Raw genomic sequence first — 20,060 nt, forward strand, 5'->3', positions numbered from 1 at the left:
GTAGGAACTTCACACTTAATGTCTGTTGCTGCTATGTTTGCTCACCTCTTGGGTCTTTAGAGTATAAGGCAGCTTTTTTAAACTTTGTGTTATGAAAATGTCAAACACACACATATCACCCACATTCAGCAGTTAGCAGGATTTACCACACTTGCTTTATCTCCCGGACTCTCCATTTGGTGAAGTATTTTAGAGCAGTCCTAGACTTCATGTTACTTGAATCGCACATCCTTAGGTATGTCCATCTTTAAAAAAAAAATACAGGTATTCTTATAATTGTGATGTCTTTATCACATCTATCAAAATTAAAATTCACCTGATATGATCAAAAACCTAGGTCATGTTCAAAGTTTTCTAATTGCCTCAAAAATACCTTTCAGTTGGTTTTTCAAATCAAGATCCAAGTAATGTTTACACTCTGCTTGTGATGATGTCTTCTAAGTTTCTTTTCGTCATTATTCATACTTTACATCTTCATATCATTGGTTTATTATTAAAAGCAGGTCAGCTTCTGTAGAATGAGCCACTTCACAGGTTTGTCTGTTGCATTTCTTACGGTATCATTTACATTGTTCCTCTGTCCCTCATATCATCTACCTGGAGGTTTTCCCTAAAGGTGTTTTTCAATTCAATTCAAAGTATTTATAAGGTAAAGAAATAAAGGAACACAGTGCACCCAGGGCCTCTCCGAGCCCGTGATTCTATTTTGTACCCATAAAGCTGTTCTCTGACCCTGAAGCCTACAGGAACCTCTAACTTCTTCTGAGATAGCTTTCCTTGTCTCCACAGTGTTTTCTGGAAGTGGGATCTCTCCACCATGTTACCACCTATGCCTGACCCTACTCACCAAGCATTAGTGAAAGCCCCATCAGAAGCACAATTTCCCAAGGCTGCTTCTTATCTTCCAAGAACAGCACGTCTCCACAAGAACAGAATCCGTTTCTCGGGCCAGCAGCAATTCTTCGCAACGAGAGGAGCCTTGGCCAGGAAGGTAGCCCCGACTCCAGGCACACGCATCACTGTGAGCCCCCAGTCTGTTGAAATGGAGAGAGTGGGTAAGCCCAGTGAGATAGTGGCCCAAGGCTTAGCCTCTCTGAGCCAATCAGTTAACAAGCTAAAGCCAAGGAATGAACCAAAGACCCACACACCTACCATGACCAGAAAGATGAAGGAACTGGCAAATCCTGAGCACGCAAAAGCTGAGTGGCAAAAAGAAGAGAACCTTGGGACCCACAAGCCTGATAAGGGAGGTTCTCTGTGTCCCCATGGACCCAAACAGGCAGCTGGGCGTGGAAAGGCAGCCAAGCCTTATCGTGCAGAATCCAAACCATCTTTTCCAAGCAGGGCATCTAAAAGGCATCAGAAGATACTGGTGGCTAGGGTCAAAGACATTGCCAGAACATCCTCTCACTTGCTTCATGGCAGGCTGTCAAAGAGACAACATGGTGCAGCGGACCCAGACACGGTGGCCCCACTCACAGACTCCAGCCCAGCAGTGGATAATGCAAGAGAAAAAGACAATGGCTTTTCGGACACAGATAGCAGTTACTCAGCGGATTCTCTCTCCTGTGTCTGTGCCAAAGCCCTGACAGCGCCACTAAAGGCAGAGGACCCTCAGGGGAACAAGTGGAATCTCCCAGGGATAGAGAACTCGGAAAGTGATGACAGCCAAATATCTGAGGACTCACTGGCTGAGAAAGAGTACCAAGGCTCAAAAGACAGTCCACGGAACAATCAGCCAACCAATGACCATGGTCACCCCAGGACCAGAACTAAAGCCACTGGGAGGGACTTCACCATGGTGTCCTCAGACAGTGGCCTACTTGCCCAGTCACAGAGGAGCTTTTCCTTGGATAGCCTGATTGATGCTGAGGAAGAATTAGGGGAAGATGAGCAAAAAGAGCCTCTCCTTGCTTCAGCTAATGAGATGCCCACGGAAACCTTCTGGCGCCTGCAGAACTCCAGTCTGCCTGTGCTGGAGCAGGAGGCAATGTGCAGGCTTGGCCCCATCAACCACCAGACAGGAGCGAGGCTGGGCACCATCCTGCCAGTGAGCAGTTCATTTCGCCGAGATCCTCAGTTTCAACCCCGCTGTGAGCAGCCTGAGTCCGAAGTAGAAGCAAGTTACTCTGAACGAGCCAACTCTCTCCAAGGCGTACAGGTTTCAAGAGAGAGCCCACTGGTGTCAATGGATTCCTGGTTTTCCTGCGACTCCAAGATCAGTCCCAACAGCCCCCAAGAAATAGTGGGTTCTTTATGTCCAAGTCCTGATGCACAGGAGGTTCAGCCCTGTGGTGGGGAGAGGCCTGGATACTGGCTCAACATTGAAGAACTAAAGTCATCAGGTACAGGAACAGTCTTCCCACGCAGCTCTACACTTTCCCAAGGCAGTACCGATCAACCCTGCGATGTGAGAAATGTGTATACAACCTCTACTTCGGACACATCCAAGCTCGCTCTCTGGGGAGGACAAAAGCTGCTTCAAACAAGAGCCGAAGGTATTTTTCAGGATAGAGACATCCCCGACGTGACCCAGCAGGGCAACTCGGAAGCATCCCAGAACTCCAGTGTCTCCAGCGTGCTGGCTGCCTCTGCTGCCTCTTTCACTTATGTAGGCAGCACCTCGGAAAGAGACTGGGCTGCCCTTCAGCAAAAGTACCTCCTTGAACTCTCTCATCCCGTTTTTGAAGCCATAGGAGAACCCAGGGCCGCTTTGCCCTGCCTTGGGGAAGACTCTGCTTCCCTGGCAGAGGCTAGTGGCACAGGAGGAGATACTGTATTGGCAACTGGTTCTGGGGTATCCAGCGATCTGAATTGCGGCAGCTTTCCAATCCATCCATCCAAAATTAGGCATTTAAGAGCAGAGAAAGAACAGGACAGTTTGAATACCAAATTAGAGAGTACATCAGATTTCTTTAGCACTAGTGAGAAAGAGGTGAGTTACAACGAAACTTACTCAGCAGACTTAGAATCACTGGCTTCCGGGTCTACGAAGGCACAGGTCTTTGCAACAGAGAACAAGATACCGAATTGCACGACAGAAGCATACGAAGTCACACAGAACCATTTAAAAGAATGCTTTCAGGCTAGCAGGAAATCAGGGTTGATGGCTTCCTCTCATGGGTATTTCTTCCGGAAGAATGTCTGTCGTAATCACCTCACCATAGCCACCAAAGCAGACCACTGGTCCCACAGCTGGACTCCTCTCAGGACAACTAGCGTAGTCCAGTCCGAGCAGTTTAGTCAGGGCAGCCACAGCTTCCTGCAGGCCGAGAAGGCAGGGCGCCAGGAGAGCGCTCAGGAAGTGGTTGCCAGACAAACAGACGTGTCCTTTGCCTTCTCCTCTGGCCCAGAGCTGGTCCTGCACTCCGCTCCCTGGACTCCACTGCCGTCCTCCCTGCAGCCGCCTCCCTTGGAAACGTTCTATGTAACCAAAAGCAGGGATGCGCTGACCGAGACCGCCTTAGAGACCCCAGCCTACAGAGAGGTGAGGGCGCCTTCCCCGCCCCCCAGGGAGGCCTGGGGCTTGGGCCGCGACCGCCAAGCCCTCCGGAATGCTTATTCTGGGAATAATTTGCCAGTGCTGTTACAGAAGCAGTGTCCCAAGATGGCCGCAGCTTGGCAGGGCGTAGCCGAGAAGCCAGTCGATCTGAATGCCAGGGAAGTTATCAGGGAATTAGCGAAATGCCCTGGAAATAGTCAAGAAGAAAGCAGTAATGCAAATTCAGTTTATTTTTTTGTTGCTGAGGACAGACATGCTATCCCTTCTAGCAGCACAGGAGAACGTGAATACGAAAACCAAGTTGGAATTTTCTATCATGAGGGAGAAGAGGCTGCTGCCCAGTCCTGTGGTGATGGTTCCTCAGGCAGCTCTGGCTCTGGGAAGCCTTTACTCCTCATTTGCGAATCTGAGACAGGTGAGGAAGAGCAGGGTCAGACTTCAGTCCCGAGACAGGCCCAGGGCCAGGACAGGAGCAGACAGCTTTCCTCTGGGGCCCGGATTGACTTCATCTATAAAACCACCAGATTAGAACTTAAGAAGGGCAGGCCAGGGGAGAGCGGTGATTCTTTCGAGTCCAGAATGCTGCATTATAGAGGAAACAGCCCAGTGATAGCGGGGCCGGATGAGAGCTTACCCCGCAAGTGGGAAGGGGAGAATGAAACTGGACTGCTAGGAAAAACTCTTCATCCCGAAGACAGCACAGAAGAGATGAAGCTTCGAGGGACGGAATGTATTTATGACAGATGCCAGTCAGCTACATGCTCTCAGGAAAGAAATCCCAGTGCGTACAAGGGCCCTGGACAAGAAATGTTAAACCCTAAAGAAGAACCTTCGGGAAAGGGCAGGAAGAAAAGGATTAGTAACGCTGATGAGATGGCTAGGCTAATTAGAAGTGTAATGCAGTTGGAAGACAGCATATTAGAAATTGGATCCAAGCAGAATAAGCAGCTTCATGCTTCCCACACGCCAGGAGTCAGTGAGGAGTTTGTGTTCCAGGACCAGGAGAAAGCTGACCATGTCCTGAGGACAGGCGGTCCTGGAAACCCTTGGACCTTCGAGGACCAGCCGCCTTCTCCCAGACAGACGGGTGATGTGATCTTCAGTGATAACGAAGCTGGAGATGTCGACATGAACAGTAGCGCTGGGAATGATCCCCAGGCCCAGAAAACTACTGTGAACCCCTTCAAGTCATGGGAACATGTACAAGAGAGTAAATTAGTGAGAGAACACACCCACCCAGCCGAACTAGACCCACCTACCAGGGACACATGTGATTCTTCAGGGACGTGCCCAGCTCACAAGGAATCCACCAATACTTGTTGTCACCCAAGGAGAATGACAGCACTGGCTAAAGCTGTGCCATTACAGCCTGGGCCTCAGAGGTCTCCTGAGAGTGTCAAGCCAGTGAAAGCATCAGTGAGCCCCAGTGAGCAGCTCTGGGGCTTGGGGAAGGAATTAAAGACGGTGGCAGACTTTAGGGAAAGCCAGATTTCCAGCCACATGAGTAGATCCAAGCAAGAAGAGCCAAAAGCTCAAGATAGAGTTGAGGTGATGGCTATGCAAAGAGGTGGCAACTTACAAGAAGAGAGTAAAATGGTCTCATTAGTTCAGAAACTTGCTGGTCCATGCCGTCTTTGTATGGGCACATTTTTCAGCCCAGAGACTGTTTGCCCGTTACTGAGCCAGACAGACTTCACCTCGGCTCCTACTCACCAAGGCTTGAGTAATACCTTGTCCTTGATTTCTCCAAGGCTGCCGAGACACCATCTCCATACCCCTGCAACTGTAGGCGCCTCTTTGGATATGCTGGATCTCACAACCTTGGACATTCATGACACTCCCTTGGTACCAGGGCATCAGGACCGTAATGGAGAGACTAGAATCCACAGCCCTGAGGGAGATGGTAGAGGAGGCTCCTCTGTGGAAATCACTGCTTGTTGTAGGTCTGCAGTGTCCATGGCCATGGGGTCTCTTGGTCAGTCTGGTGCACCAGAGATTATCCCCCTGGGGACAGAGGACAAGGTATCAGCAAGCGTCAGCCCCCAGGACCAAGAAGGGAACCTCAGAGCCACCTCGATGGGTTTGAATGCCAGGGAAGGTCTTGATTCTGAGACCGAAGCACCTGTACAAAAAGAACTGAGAACCAGTACTTTGAACAGGGTCTCTAGGCTGTTGGAAAAAAGGGTTCACTTCCCCTTAGAAGATGATAATGACCAAGGCAGGAAGGCAAGACAGAAGGCAGGGAAGGAGGCTGAGGATACCGAACTTAGCAGTGACGTGTTCCCAGCACCTGCTTCCCTGCCTAGAGTGCCTAATCCCGAGCCCAGGCTGTTGGAGCCTTCTGTCCATGCATCCATGTGCCTGGCTATCTTGGAGGAAATCAGACAGGCCAAGGCCCAGAGAAAGCCGCTCAGTGACTTTGTGGCTGAGCAGACTGCCCTACCTTACCACGAAGCTTTACCCGACTCCCCTTCAGGGGCCACTGGCGGACCTCACCAGAAGCAAACGGATCATCTGGTGTCAGGCAGGACCGGGAGTGAGGATGAAACACAGGGATTTTGTGTATCATCTCCATCTGCAGACGAGAGGCAAGGCCAGACCACGCCCACTGCTGCAGGCAAGTTTCACCCTCTGCTGAACACGCACTCTGACACAGGGTGGCGCCATCCCTCCCAGGCTTCCTCTCCTGCTGCCCCTGCTGCCAGTGCCAGAGAGCTGAAACGCCTCCTGGGAGCAGGAACGCCGTGTGTGGGTCAGTCTAGTTCTGAACGTGGAAAGAAAAAGCCAGGAGCCAGAGCACCTACCTCTGCTGACCCTTTGGCCTCAGGCAGTTTTCTTTCTTCAACAGCTGTGGAAGGCAACGAGGAGGAGGCACCAGAGAAAGTAGCTGTTGCCTTACCTTCTCAGGCCCCTTGTGATGGTTCTGGAGTGATTCTGCGCAGACAGAGTCGCTTAGCTGCCTGGGAGACTGTGGAGGGCATGCCTCCTGGCAGTCAGGGCAGCAGCCCAGAGCGCCAGGAGCCTAGAACTGTAGATTGTGCCTATGGAGGACTCTCAGGTAACTTGTTGGGGACTGTACGGGGAGGACAAACAGCCCATCTTGTAAATCAGTCTGTGAGCTGTGATACGCAGAATTCTGCAGGTCTCTTAGGGCCTAAGCAAGGCCATGTCCAATACCCTGAATCTTCCCCTGGGTTAGAAGGGAGGGCCAGTCCCAAAGAGCATCCTGTTCTTCCCGGAGCCCTGAGGAGGGCTGAGCTAGAAGCTCCCACACAGCAGTGTGTGGAGCCGAGGGAGTATATTGGGTCTGGGCTGACACAAGCCTTCATGGCTGGCAAGAAACATCCCAAGCCTCCTCTGTTGCCGGATCAAAGACCTAGCCCAGGTCCTGGGGGAGTAAGGGAGGAGGCCCCGCGTAGATACCCCAAGGGGACTTTAGATCGCCTTGTTTTCTCAGGCAGCACCGGACGCAGCAGGACTCTCAGCTCACCTAAAGGGCCAGAAGAGAGCAGAAGTCTTTGCCGACAACTGTGCAATGCTCAGCCCGTTGCTGTTCTTGTCTGTGCCTCCCCTTCCTCCTCTTCTCTGTGTTACAGAGACGGAGACCCAGGGAGGAGGACTTCTAAGGCCGGTCTGCGTACTATTCACCCACCCTGCGCACTGCGTTCTAGGGCCTGTGAAATGGATGAGAAAGGACAGAACTCTTACAGGGAATCTGAAGTGCTCTTGGCCCATGGCCTTGAGCCCAAAAGCATGAACATGGAACTCAGGCCAGCAGGCAGCAGCCCTCTGGAGCCCTCGACTACAACTGCCACCTTACGTCCAGCTCGGGGTGACGGGTCACCTTCTGTCCCTGAGGTGAGGACAGGTTCCTTTAGCCGTACAGCTGCTGATGGAAGTTCAAGGTCAATGAGGGATCCGGAGAAAAAGCTTGCTGAGAAGAAAGGCCCCGTAGAACTTAGCACTGCCCAGTTCCCTGAGCCTCCCGGGAAGTTTCAGGATAACTCTGTAGGTAGCCAGAACACACAGGTGTCTCATTCCATACCAGCTCCAACAACGTGGGGACCACACCCCCTGAGTGTAAGTGAGGACTCTGTTAGTGAGCTGGTGGAAGAGCCACACAATGGATGTTTAGAAAGTACTGCCAGATGCCTTTCAGAAAAAACACAACTTTCCATTGAGGCGGGGGATCAGAGTTTCTTGAATCCCCAAGTCAAGTTTGTGACAAGGTTAGAACTTGTCTGCAGCCCTCGGGTTGAAAGTCCCTGGGAGGAGGAGGAGCAGCAGAGAGACCAGGCTTTAGGTAGTGGTGAGAGTCCCACACCTCCAGGTGACGGTGGCTCGGATGGCTGTCAGATTAGAGAGACTGCGAGAAAGGAGGTGGCTGTGACCGAGTCTCCTGTATCCAGCTTGTTCTCGCCAAACTTGGGACAAAGTGAAACACTAGAGCCGGCCGCTCACCACAGGTGCTCACTTCCTGTGATTGCAGTCTTTTCTGGCCACAAACACTCCAAGTCCTCCCCCAGACCACAGTTCTCTGTGGTCAGCTCCTCTCGATCCCTTCAGGAGCTTAACTTGAGTGTGGAGCCTTCCTCCTCTGTAGACCAAGATACACAGGAAGTCAACAGGTTGTTGAACCCTCATCTCGGGGGTTGTTTCTCAGAAAAGTCAGTGGCGAGAACATCCCTGAAGGCTGAGCACCGTGATCAGAAGTCCCCATCCAGTGTGGCTGACAGCCCTGCTGATCACAGGCCCCTGGCACCTCCCACCCTGCCTTTTCCAACTTCCACTGCCTCTTGCATGCCAACTGTGACCAGCTGGATGTCTGGTACTTTGGAACAGGCCCAGCAGGGAAAGGCGGAGAAGCTGAGTGTGCAGGTTAGGCCAGGGAATTGGCACTCTGAGGTGAACAAAGGCATGTTACACTCTGGCTCCAGTGAGATCAACCCCTGTGTCCTGCCACAGTGTCCAGAGGGGCCTGTGTGCATTGGCTGGAAGCAATATGTGCTTGGCAGTGTGATCGATGGCTCTTGCAGCCAGAAATCCCAGGGCCTGACGTCATCAAACGTGGCTCAGTGCTCCAGCGTGGACAATGGTTCGGAAGACCAGGACTCATCATCCCACTCCCACCTCTGCCCCTGTGCCAAAACCCTGGCTCTGTTGGGCTCACAGAACAGCACTGAGAATGCCCAAGGTTCAGATGAGGCCTGCAAAGCATGGAGTTCCTCATTTGATGTGGGGGAGCCGCATGTCCCGACTGGTCCTGCAGCAGCGCCCGCTACTTTGGATCCTGACGAGAGACCTCAGTTCAAGGACCTCCCTGACAAAGCAGGCTGCCTGAGGCACGAGCGCCCCTTGGCCGAGGGAAGTGCTGTAGGGCCAGTGGATGAGACGCTCCTGCTGTGTACGCCAGAGGCAGGCTGCCCTGGGGGACAGGCCGGGGTAAACACCTTTGAGCAGAGCACACAGACTGTGGGCTGCAGGTGCCCCTGGAGCCGTGCGGACCTCACCTCTGCTCAGCCTGGAGCCAGTGCGGTGTCGGCCTCTGATCTCTCTGCCTGGACCAGGATGCACAACCTCTCTCTGCACCTCTCACAGCTGCTCCACAGTACCTCAGAGCTGCTCAGGAGCCTCTCCCAGCCAAGTGTGACCAACAGGCAACACGATGCCAAGAAGGACCCCCTGGAAAAGCCCTCACAGGCACCAATGATGGATGGCTCTACTCAGACCACTCTAGATAAGGGCAGCCAGACTGACCTGGCCTTACCCGCTCTGTGCCTGCAGGTCCAAGAGGCCAAACTTAAGGAAACCAATATGATCCTTGATGTCCTGGGCTCAGAGGTCTCAACCGTGTTTCCAGAAAGAAGAGATGTCTCAGGACCACTTCAGGAGGAGGGGACGGGAGAAACGTCAGGGCCCCCAGATCTTCAGGAAGAAAGTACCCATGAAAGGCCCCAGAGCCCTCCGGGGCCCTCATCCCACTTGAGGTTTCAGAAAGCACCCCTGGGGCAGGACCTGCCTTCTGCGAGCTCCTCGGGGCCTCTGGATGCTTCCCTGCCGCCCAGCGCCCAGCCAAAGGGATCTTGTGTGGTTGTCCGCAGCCCCAGCCTGGTCATCTCTCAGTTGCCAGGGCTCTTCCCCAGTACTTCAGAGTCCACCGGGGAGCCCGGGGTGCAGACGCTGAGCCCTGTGAATGCCTTGTTGGTCGATAGAGCTTCTTCCCCTATCCTCACCCTTAGCGCCAGCACCCAAGAGTTGGGTCTCCGTCTAGGCTCATTGGCTGCTACAGCCCCCCCAGCTCCTCTTCTTGAAAGCCACCAGAGGCTTGGCTCCAGCCCAGACCTTCCTGTTGGTGCCCCAAGGCCTCCAATAGATAATTATTTCCAACCTGCTGATGAATCGGGTGGTTTGCAGAGAGTTGAGGCTCCGGGGGAAGGTACAAGTTCCCTAGAAAGGAGTGAGGGGAGGTTATTCCTTGAGTCGAACTCCTTGTGCAGCTCACAGCAGAGCTCAAAACTGCAAGTTGGTTTCTTAGAGCAGCCCCCTCAACAGCTTCAGCCCCCGACCGCCATCAGGATCCCAAGCAGGCTGCCGGCACCACCGCCGAGGCACGAGAGCCAGAGGTGGGCTGTCCACTTTGTTCCTGAGGCGGTGGCTTCTCCAGAGCATGGCCCGCTGAGCGATACGGGGCCAAATCAGTGGCAGAGCAGGCCAGGAAGTGGGGGTGAGGCTCCAACACCTTTAGTAGAACTACACCCCACTCCGGCTGCCATCTCTTCATGCGGAGGCCTCCAGCACCTCAGCTCCTGCCCTGTCTCTGTGTTGAGGGGTCCTGTGGGGCTCCAAGGTCCCGCCTTGGGCCCACTTCCGGTCTGCCAACCTGAGGAGCTGTTGCACCCCAGTTCTCAGATGTGTGTGGCTCTTGAGCCCCAGCATCACAACCTGGGGGACCTGCCAGTGCATAACAAATTTAGTAACTGGTGTGGGGTTCAAGACGGCTCTCCTGGGGGGCTGGGGGCGGCTGAGGACCTGGGGGCCAGTTGTGATCTCAGCTCTGGAGAACAGGGGCAGGGGCCCCCACAGCCTCCTGACGATCGGAGCCAGACTCCTGAGTGGTCCCAGAGGGAGCAGATCCCCCTGCAGGTTGGAACCCAGAGCGTCTCACTCAGCGTGGAACTCACGGAAGCAAAGCTGCACCATGGCTTCGGAGAGGCGGATGCTCTGCTGCAGGTGCTGCAGAGTGGGAGCGGGGAGGCGCTTGCTCCTGATGGCCCCGTCACGTCCACCTGGGAGAAGCTCCACGCTCGGTGAGGGGCCCCAGCCTGGAGTCGGGAGGGCAGGGATCCGGCTGGGAGGAAAGAGCCTGAGAAAGCCACTACCTTCCTCTCTGCCCTCGTGCGTTTGGGATCCTCCGGGGGTCAGAGACCACGGTGAAGGGCATTCAGGGCCAGGTCCGGTGAATGAATCCCATCTTCTCTCAGGCAAAAAGAAACCATCGACACCCTGAGGAGAGAGCGCGCTAACCGACTGCAGAGTTTCCGCCGGGCATGGAGCCTCAGCCCCCAGAAACAGCTGAGCCTCCTGCCCAGCAGGGGTCTCCCCCCACAGGACCTGGACTTGCCCAGCAGGCGCCGAGAATACCTGCAGCGACTGAGGAAGGACGTGGTGGAGACCACCAGGTACGGCGCGACCAGAGCCCTGCAAGAAGGCAGGGTTTGCGAGAGGATGGTGGGCGGCAGAGCCTGCCGTCCTCGTATCCTGGAGGGTTCTTGGTGACTGGGCAAGTGGGGGTGCAGGTGGGAGATGGGGGCACATGAGAAGCTGAAGTGGGGAGAGGGCCAGGGGGAAGTCATAGGACAGGTGAGGGTTCTGACACGCTGTGCGGGTCTACAGGTCTGGGGCCCGGAATGGCTTGTCCTCAGTTCGGCACATCTCCTGGGGATGTAGTACCAAACGTCAAGACCATGTGGGCACAGAGAGGATGGGTCCTCCTGGAAGATGGTGTGGTGCTAGCCTGGAGAGGGCGACTAGGGCTCTCACCTCCCCACTGTGTTAGACAGCAGGTTTTCACCCTGTGGTCTTCCCCAGGAGCCCAGAGTCAGCATCCCGGGCTGCTCACCTGCCCTCGGACATAGAGCTGATGCTGCAAGAGTACCAGCGGGCCCGCGAGGAGGCCAAGGTGGAGATTGCCCGGGCCCGGGCCCGACTGCGGGAGCGCACTGAACAGGAGAAGTTGCGAATCCGCCAGCAGATTGTTTCCCAGCTTCTGAGGGTGCGGAATAGGGTGGTGGAGGCTTGGGCATGTGTGGGAGCCTGGGCAGAACTCAGGCTGGCGCAGCCTTCACTGTGACCGCCCCTGAGTCTTGGGATACAACACGGGAGGGAGATGTGGGACCTCTGGTGCCAGCTCAAAACTGGGTTTTCTTTCTGCATCCTCATCAGACCAACTGCTGTCCCCAGGCCGGAGTGTGGCCGGACGAGGCTGTGGCGTATAATCGGGTGTGGGGAAGCATGGGGAAGGGAAGCCCAGGCAGGGAAATGGGACTGGGACTGGGTGAGTAGTGAGGGCGCATCTGAGGCTACTGATGATGTCTTTGCCAGGAAGAGGTAAAACTACACACACAGGCCAATTCCAGCTCCTTGTGCTCCAGCTCCAATGGAAGCGTCTCCTCTGGCATGACCTCTGGCTACAACAGCAGCCCAGCTCTGGCAGGCCAGCTGCAGTCCCCGGAGAGTGTGGTGAGTAGGCAGAGGCTGGGAGTGAGCCAGGGCCAGGACAACTGAGAGGGACTTGGACAGGTTAGCTGCCCCCGGAGGCCACCGCCGACATGAGTTCTGCTCATGTGCTACGGCCTCGAGCCTTCTCTCCTTGGAACTATTCCCCCACCCCCATCCCCGCTTACTCATTCCTTCAACGTGTGTTTGGCAGGGACAATTTTAGAATAGAGCAATGATTTAAACAGCTTGTTGCATCATCATTTATTGTTACAGAAAGTTACTTGAAGGAGCCCTAACCCAGCATAAGACGGGGTCTCAGGGAGTGTGGGGAAGGTCAGGCAAGGCAGTACGCATGTTCTGCAGAGAGCGAGTTCAAACGAAACTGGAAGGATGAGAGGCAGTTAACAAAGGCACAGCTTTAAAAAGCCCACGAGAGTTTCTCAGGCATGGCAAGCCAAGACACTGTGGCAAAAAAAAAAAAAAAAAAAAAAAAAAAAAAAAAAAAAAAAACCTAAATGAAAGATCTCTGTGAGTGAGATCCCAACGGAAAGAATGGGCCATCAAAGGAGGAGGTACCTTTCTCTGAAGGGAGGAGAGAACTTCCACTTTGACTATGGCCTCGTCTAAATAAGATCAGAGTTGGCGAACTCAAGAGGCTTCCATAGCCTTGGCAACTCATGACAAGAGCCTAGGGTGATTACTGACGCCATAAACAAGAGTGTCAAATTGTTAAGTCAACAACAGGAGTCACTGTGCACCTAATCCCCATGAAGGATTTCTGTCCTTAATGTGTTGTACTATGAGAATTAATGGTAAAACTAGTACTCAAACAGTACTTTATACTTTGTGTATCTGTGTGGGTGCAAACTGTTGAAATCTTAGTATATACCAAGTTGATCTTCTGTATATAAAGATAATTGAAAAGGAATCTTGATGAAGAATGGGATGGAAGAGGGAGTGGGAGATGGGATGGTTGCAGGTGGGAGGGAGGTTGTGGGGGGGAAAACTGCTATAATCCAAAAGTTATGAAATTTATATTTATTATATAAAAATTAAAAAAAAATACTAAGAATGTAAGGCAAAAAAAAAAAAAAGGCACAGCTTAGTGATGCAGGTGTTGGGAGAGACATGTGGGCCAGCAAGTGAAGCCTGGAGTAAGGGGAGTTTCAGGAACTGAAAGAAGGCCAGTGTGACTGGGTTGTCAAGAGTGAGGTGGGGCTGGCGCCGCGGCTCACTAGGCTAATCCTCCGCCTGCAGCGCCGGCACCCCGGTTTCTAGTCCTGGTTGGGGCGCCAGATTCTGTCCCGGTTGCCCCTCTTCCAGTCCAGCTCTCTGCTGTGGCCCAGGAGTGCAGTGGAGGATGGTCCAGGTGCTGGGGCCCTGCACCCGCATGGGAGACCTGGAGGAAGCACCTGGCTCCTGGCTTCGGATCAGCGCGGTGCGCCAGCCGCGGTGGCCATTTGGAGGGTGAACCAACGGAAAGAAGACCTTTCTCTCTGTGTCTCTCTCTCACTGTCTAACTCTGCCTGTCAAAAAAAAAAAAAAAGAAAGAAAGAAAAAGAAAAAGAGTGAGTTGGGAAAATGACATGCCAAAGGACAAGCAGAGGTGGAATTGTGCAGACTGGATTAAAATATCTGGCCCCTTTTTTTCTTTTTAAATAAATTGGCATCCTGATTGGCACATCAGTTCTTTAATGTTTATTTTCATCTACTTGAAATGCAGAAAGCAAACAGGAGCGTGCGTGCTTTCGTCTACTAAGTTGCTCCCCCAGATGCCATGTCTGCAACAGGTGGGGCTGGGCCAGGTCAAAACCAGGAGCCCAGAACTCTCTCCGGGTCTCCCATTTGGGTGACAGGGGCCCAGGTATGCAGGAAGTGAGGTCGCCAGAACTGGAACTGGTACTCTGAGATGCAGGTATCCCAGCAGCAGCTTAACTTGCCATGCCACAACACCTGGCCCAGTTTGGTGCCTTTCTAATCCACCTGATCATGTTAATTTCCAAAGGTGGTTGAAAGTGGTAGAGGAGGGGGGAAAAAGCCATTGTAATCCATAAACTGTACTTTGGAAATTTATATTTATTAAATAAAAGTTAAAAAAAAAAAAGCAGAGGAGCAGTGCTGTGCCATAGCAGATAAAGCCGCCACCTGTGGTGCCAGTATCCCATATGGGTGCTGGTTCCAGTCCTGGCTTCTCGGCTTCCAATGGAGCTCTCTGCTATGGCCTGGGATAGCAGTAGAAGTCCTTGGACCTCTGCACCCATGTAGGAGACCTGGAGGAACTTCCTGGCTCCTGGCTTTGGATCAGCACAGCTCTGGCTGTTGCAGCCAGTTGGGGAGTGAACCAGTGGATGGAAGAGCTCTCTCTCTCTCTCTGCTTCTCCTTCTCTTTCTGTGTAAGTCTGACTTTCAAATAAATAAATCTTGGCCAGCGCCGTGGCTCACTTGGCTAATCCTCCGGCACCCCAGGTTCTAGTCCTGGTTGGGGCGCCGGATTCTGTCCAGGTTGCTGCTCTTCCAGTCCAGCTCTCTGCTGTGGCAGTGGAGGATGGCCCAAGTCCTTGGGCCCTGCACCCGCATTGGAGACCAGGAGGAAACACCTGGCTCCTGGCTTTGGATCGGTGCAGTGCTGGCCATAGCAGCCATTTGGGGAGTGAACCAATAGAAGGAAGACCTTTCTCTCTGTCTCTCTCTCTCTCACTGTCTAATTCTGCCTGTCAAATAAATAAACAAATAAATAAATCTTTTAAAAAAGTAAGTGGTAGAAACTTTTAAATAGAGTAGAATGATCAAATTGCAAGAGGAGACAAGAGCAGCTATGGGGAAACCTGCTAGGTGACCATGGCAAAGTTGAGCAAGAGATGATGATTGCTTGGTTAGGACATTGCCAGTGAAGATGAACAGATGTAGGCATAAAGAAGAATGAATCTGGGGCCGGCGCCGTGGCTCACTTGGTTAATCCTCTGCCTGCAGTGCTGGCATCCCATATGGACGCTGAATTCTAGTCCCAGTTGCTCCTCTTCCAGTCTGGCTCTCTGCTGTGGCCCGGGAGGGCAGTGGAGGATGGTCCAAGTGCTTGGGCCCTGTACCCTCATGGGAGACCTGGAGGAAGCACCTGGCTCCTTGCTTCAGATCAGAGCAGCGCTGACCGTAGCAGCCATTTGGGGGGGGGTGAACCAACAGAAGGAAGACCTTTCTCTCTGTGTCTCTCTCTTACTAACTCTATCTGTCAAAAAAAAAAAAAAAAAAAAAGAATCTCTAAGACTTGGTGACAGGCTGGACATCATTAGAAGAAGGGAGAGGGGAAAGCACACACTTTGGAGCAAAAAAAAAAAAAATGGTAACGTTAATAATATTAAGAAACACTGGTGAAGAACCAGGTCTTGTGTGGGAGATCAGAAGTTTGACTTCTGCCTACTGGGTTGAAGGTACCTATGAGAAAGCCAGGCGTAGTGATCGGAATCAGGTTGGCAAATGGAAACAGATCCAGAGCGTAGAAGTGTGAGATCCGACTGGGGACAAGCATTTGAAACTTATTTTTTCCATAAGACTTTACATAGTAAAACACACATACACGCACACACTAGCATATGTCCTACAGCATCAGGTACACCTGTGAGTCTCCCGTTTGCCTTCCCCATAAATGATCATCCACCTCAGTTTTGGGTTCATTTCTGGACCTACCCTGTGCATCTCTAAGAATGTAAGGCACACAAATGGAAGCATCCCGGGTCTACTTTGTCACTTTGTTTCTTTTAAAAATATTTCAGAAGATTTATTTAGATCATTGAAAGGCAGAGCATCAGAGAGAGGGAAAGACAGAGACAGGTCTTCCATCCATTTATTCGTCCCTCAAAAGTCTCATGGCTGGAGGAGGCCAAAGCCAGAAGCTCCATCAAGGTCTCCTATATGGTGGCACACACACAAGTGCTGGGGCCATCATCTGCTGTCTTCCCAGGCACATTAGCAGGGAGCTGGATAGGAAGCTGAATAGCTGAGACTCCAACCAGCACTCTAGTATGGGGTGCTGGTGTTGCAAGCAGTGGCATAACTCACTGTAGCACAGTGCTAGTCTCCGTCCCTTAAAAATATCTTCTGGTTATCATTGCATATCAGTAAGTCTATTGCTGACTCATTCTTTTTAATAGCTGAATACTATATTTTTCACTTTTCTTGCATGTTTAAAGTATGATGTTTTATATATTAAAGTTATTATATAGTCAAAAAGACAAAAATATGTCCATATATAAAGGGGTGTAGAGAAATACTCATCTTTGCCCCCCCCATCTACCTACTCATTTTCCCCACCTAAGGAAAGCAATGTTGGGATTTTTTGTTTTGTTTTTAAAAACTTTTAATTTTTTTAAAGATTTATTTATTTATTTGAAAGTCAGAGTTACACAGAGGAGAGGCAGAGAGAGAGGTCTTTCATCTGATGGTTCACTCCCCAGATGGCCGCAATGGCTGGAGTTGTGCTGACCCAAAGCCAGGAGCCAGGAGCTTCTTCTGGGTCTCTGATGTGAGTGCAGGGGCCCAAGGACCTGGGCCATCTTCTACTGCTTTCCCAGGCCACAGCAGAGAGCTGGATGTGAAGTGGAACAGCCAGGACTTGAACCGGTGACCACATGGGATGCTGGCACTTCAGGCCAGGGTGTTAACCTGTTGCGCCATAGGTCTCCATCTAGGTCTCCCATGTGGGTGGCAGGGGCCAGCAGGTACTTGGGTCCAGCCGGGAGCTGGATCGGAAGTGGAGCAGCCAGAACTTGAACTGGTGCTCATATGGGATGGCAGCATTACAGGCGGAGGCTTAACCCACTGCACCATAATGCCAGCCTTTGTGTTTTTAATTTTTTTTAAAAAATTATTTATTTTGAGAGGCAAAGAGCTCCCATCTGCTGGCTCACTTCCCACATGTCCTAAATGGCTGGGGCTAGGCCAGGCTGAAAGTAGGAACAAGGAATTCAATCCCCATCCTTCACGTGGGTGGCAGGAACCCAACCACTTGAGCCCACCACCTGCTGCCCCCCGAGTCTGCATTGGCAGGAAGCTGGAGTCAGAGCTGTGCTTCAGATCTGGTACCCCAGTGTGGGACATGGGCATCCCGGCTGGCATCGTAACTGCTAGGACAAACACGCACCTCACGGTGTTTTGGAATATATCCTCCTTGCGGTTTTTCACATGCAAAGTACAGCATATTATGGTACTATTGTAAGCCTGACATATTTTCCACATTTTTCCCCCAGGAACCTTTTATTTAAGGGATACAAACTTCATGCTCTCATAAATACTACTTTAGAAATATAGTGATTCTTCCCAGCATACCCACCCTCCCACCCACACTCCCAACCCTTTTCCCCCTCCCTCTCCTATTCTCATTCTTATTTTTTACTAAGATCGCTTTTCAGTTAACATCATACACATGTGATTAACTCTATACTAAGTAAAGAGTTCATTAAATTGTATGAAAAAGAAAACTGTTCCCCAACAGTCAAGATAAGGGCTGTTCAAGTCATTGCATCTCAGAGTGTTCATTTCACTTCTGTAGATTACCTTTTAGGTGCTGTGTTAGTTACCACAGATCAGGGACAACACATGGTATTTGTCCTTTTGGGACTGGCTTATTTCACTGAGTGTGACATTTCCCAGTTTCATCCATTTTGTTGCAAAATACAGAATTTCATTTTTTTAACTGCTGTGTAGTATTCCGTGGTGTACATATCCCATTATTTCTTTATCCAGTCTTCAGTTGGCAGGCATTTGGGCTGATTCCATATCTTAGCTGTTGTGAATTGAGCAGCAACAAACATGGAGGTACAGATAACTCTTTCATAAGCTGCCTGCGTTTCCTTTGGGTAAACTCCCAGGAGTGTGATGGCAGGGTCATATGGTAGGTCTGTATTTAGATTTCTGAGGTATCTTCATCCTGTCTTCCACAGTGGCTGCACCAGGTCACATTCCCACCAGCAGTGGATTAGGGTACCTTTTTCCCCACATCCTCGACAGCATTTGTTGTTTGTTGATTTCTGTGTAAAAGCCAGTCTAAATAGGGGATGAGGTGAGACCTCTTTGTGGTTTTGATTTGCATTTCCCTGACAGCTAGTGATCCTGAGCATTTTTTCATGTGTCTGTTGGCCATTTGGATTTCCTTTTTTGAAAAATACCTGTTGTATTGTTTTCCAGCACAACTTTAAGGAAGTTCTATCTCCTTCCATTTCTTTTATTTATTGAATTTTTTAGTTTTTCATTTTAATGTTTTTAAATTTAGATTCAGACATTTTATTCTGTGGGTTGTAATTTACTACTATACTATCATTATTTCATTATTCAGATTACTCCAGTTTAATTATTTGAAGTTATTTCAGTTTAGGTCCTGTGCCTCATCCTTTTTTGATCACTTCTTTAATTTAATTCATTTACGTTTTGTTGTTATTATTCATTGACTTTTAGTGGATTCACAGAGTTGTACATCCATCACAACAGTGAATTTTATTTATTTATTTTTATTTGAAAGGCAGAGCGCTGGGGTGAGGGAGGGAGCACACTCCTATCACTCCCCAAATGCCTGCTGGGCCAGGCTGAAGTCAGGAGTCAGGAACTCAATTTAGGTGTCCCATTTGAATGTCGGGGATCCAACTACTTGATCTGTCACATGAGCTGCTGCTTCCCAGGGGGCATATTAACAGAAAGCTGACATCAGAGTGGAGTCAGGACTCAAACCCGGGCACTCCATCAGTGTGAGTGTCCCTTTAACTGCTAGACCAAACACCTGCCTCACAATAGTGAGTTTTAAGACATTTCCTTACGCCGAACTCCATGCTGTTAGCTACCACTCTCTAAACGAACTACCTCTTAGCCTAGGCAACCATTAATCAGTGTTCTCTATGGATTTTCCTTCTTTGAACACTCATATACATGGAACCATACAATATGCGACCCCTTGTGACTGGCAGCTTTCCTTTAGCGTGTTTTCAAGAACTGTGATAAGTTTCCTAGGCATGGTGTGACCGATGACCACGCCCAGGTGGCTTAAACAGAATTGTATTCTCTCAGTTCCAGAGGCTGGAAGCCCACAATAATGGTGTCAGCAGGGTCACACTGCCTCCGAATGCCCCCACAGGAGACAAAATCTGTTCTGTGATGTCTGAGCTTCTGGTGGTTGCCAGCAATCCTTGGTATTCTTAGACCTGTAGCTACGTTACCACTGGCCCTGCCTCTGTCTGCACATGGCGTTCTCCCTGTGTATGTCCATGACTCTGTTTTTTTAAGATTTGTTTGAAAGGCAGAGTTAGGGAGGAAAGGAGAGAGAGACAGAGATAGACCCATCTTCAATCTGCTGACTCACTTCTCAAACGGCCAGGGCTGGGAGAGGCTGAAGCCAGGAGTTTCATGTGGGTTTCCCCCGTGGGTTCAGGGGCCCAAGCAGTTGGGCCATTCTCTATTGCTTTCCCAGGCACATTAGCAAGGAGCTGGATCCAAAGTGGAGCAGCTGGGACTTGAACTGGTGCCCATATGGTGTGCTGGCATTGCAGGCAGTGGCTTAACCTACTGCGACACACTCTGGCCCCTTGTGACCCTGCATCTTCACATGGCCTTCATAGAAGGATACCTGTTGTTGGATTTAGGACCTACTCTAATCCAGTATGATCTCATCTTAATTTTATTACTTCTGCAAAAATGGTAGTTTCAAATAAGATCAGATTCACAGATACCAGGGCTTAGAACTTCATTGTGTCCTTCGGAGGTGGTAATTCAGCCCACAACAGGTGGTCATTCATGTTGTAGCATATATCAGAACTTCATTCCTTTTTTATGGCCACATAATATAATTTGGCTACATTTTAAT

The 20,060-nt window shown here is 51.0% G+C and overlaps 1 protein-coding gene across 10 annotated transcripts in view; it reads left to right on the forward strand.

Annotated features, from left to right (window-relative positions):
* Nucleotides 1-20,060, forward strand: part of STARD9 (StAR related lipid transfer domain containing 9) — a 126,928-nt gene that overhangs the window by 94,608 nt on the left and 12,260 nt on the right. For 7 of the 10 annotated variants that reach the window (XM_062205741.1, XM_062205747.1, XM_062205740.1 and 4 more), the window contains 4 exons: nucleotides 790-10,809; nucleotides 10,984-11,181; nucleotides 11,591-11,774; nucleotides 12,104-12,241. In XM_062205741.1, coding sequence (XP_062061725.1) covers nucleotides 790-10,809; nucleotides 10,984-11,181; nucleotides 11,591-11,774; nucleotides 12,104-12,241 — 10,540 coding nt within the window. Of the gene's footprint in view, nucleotides 1-789; nucleotides 10,810-10,983; nucleotides 11,182-11,590; nucleotides 11,775-12,103; nucleotides 12,242-20,060 lie in introns of those variants that run through there. The other 3 variants (XM_062205742.1, XM_062205744.1, XM_062205746.1) reach the window with 3 other exon arrangements.

The sequence above is a fragment of the Lepus europaeus genome, chromosome 11 (genome assembly GCF_033115175.1).
Source record: "Lepus europaeus isolate LE1 chromosome 11, mLepTim1.pri, whole genome shotgun sequence".
Classification (NCBI taxonomy): Eukaryota; Metazoa; Chordata; class Mammalia; order Lagomorpha; family Leporidae; genus Lepus; species Lepus europaeus.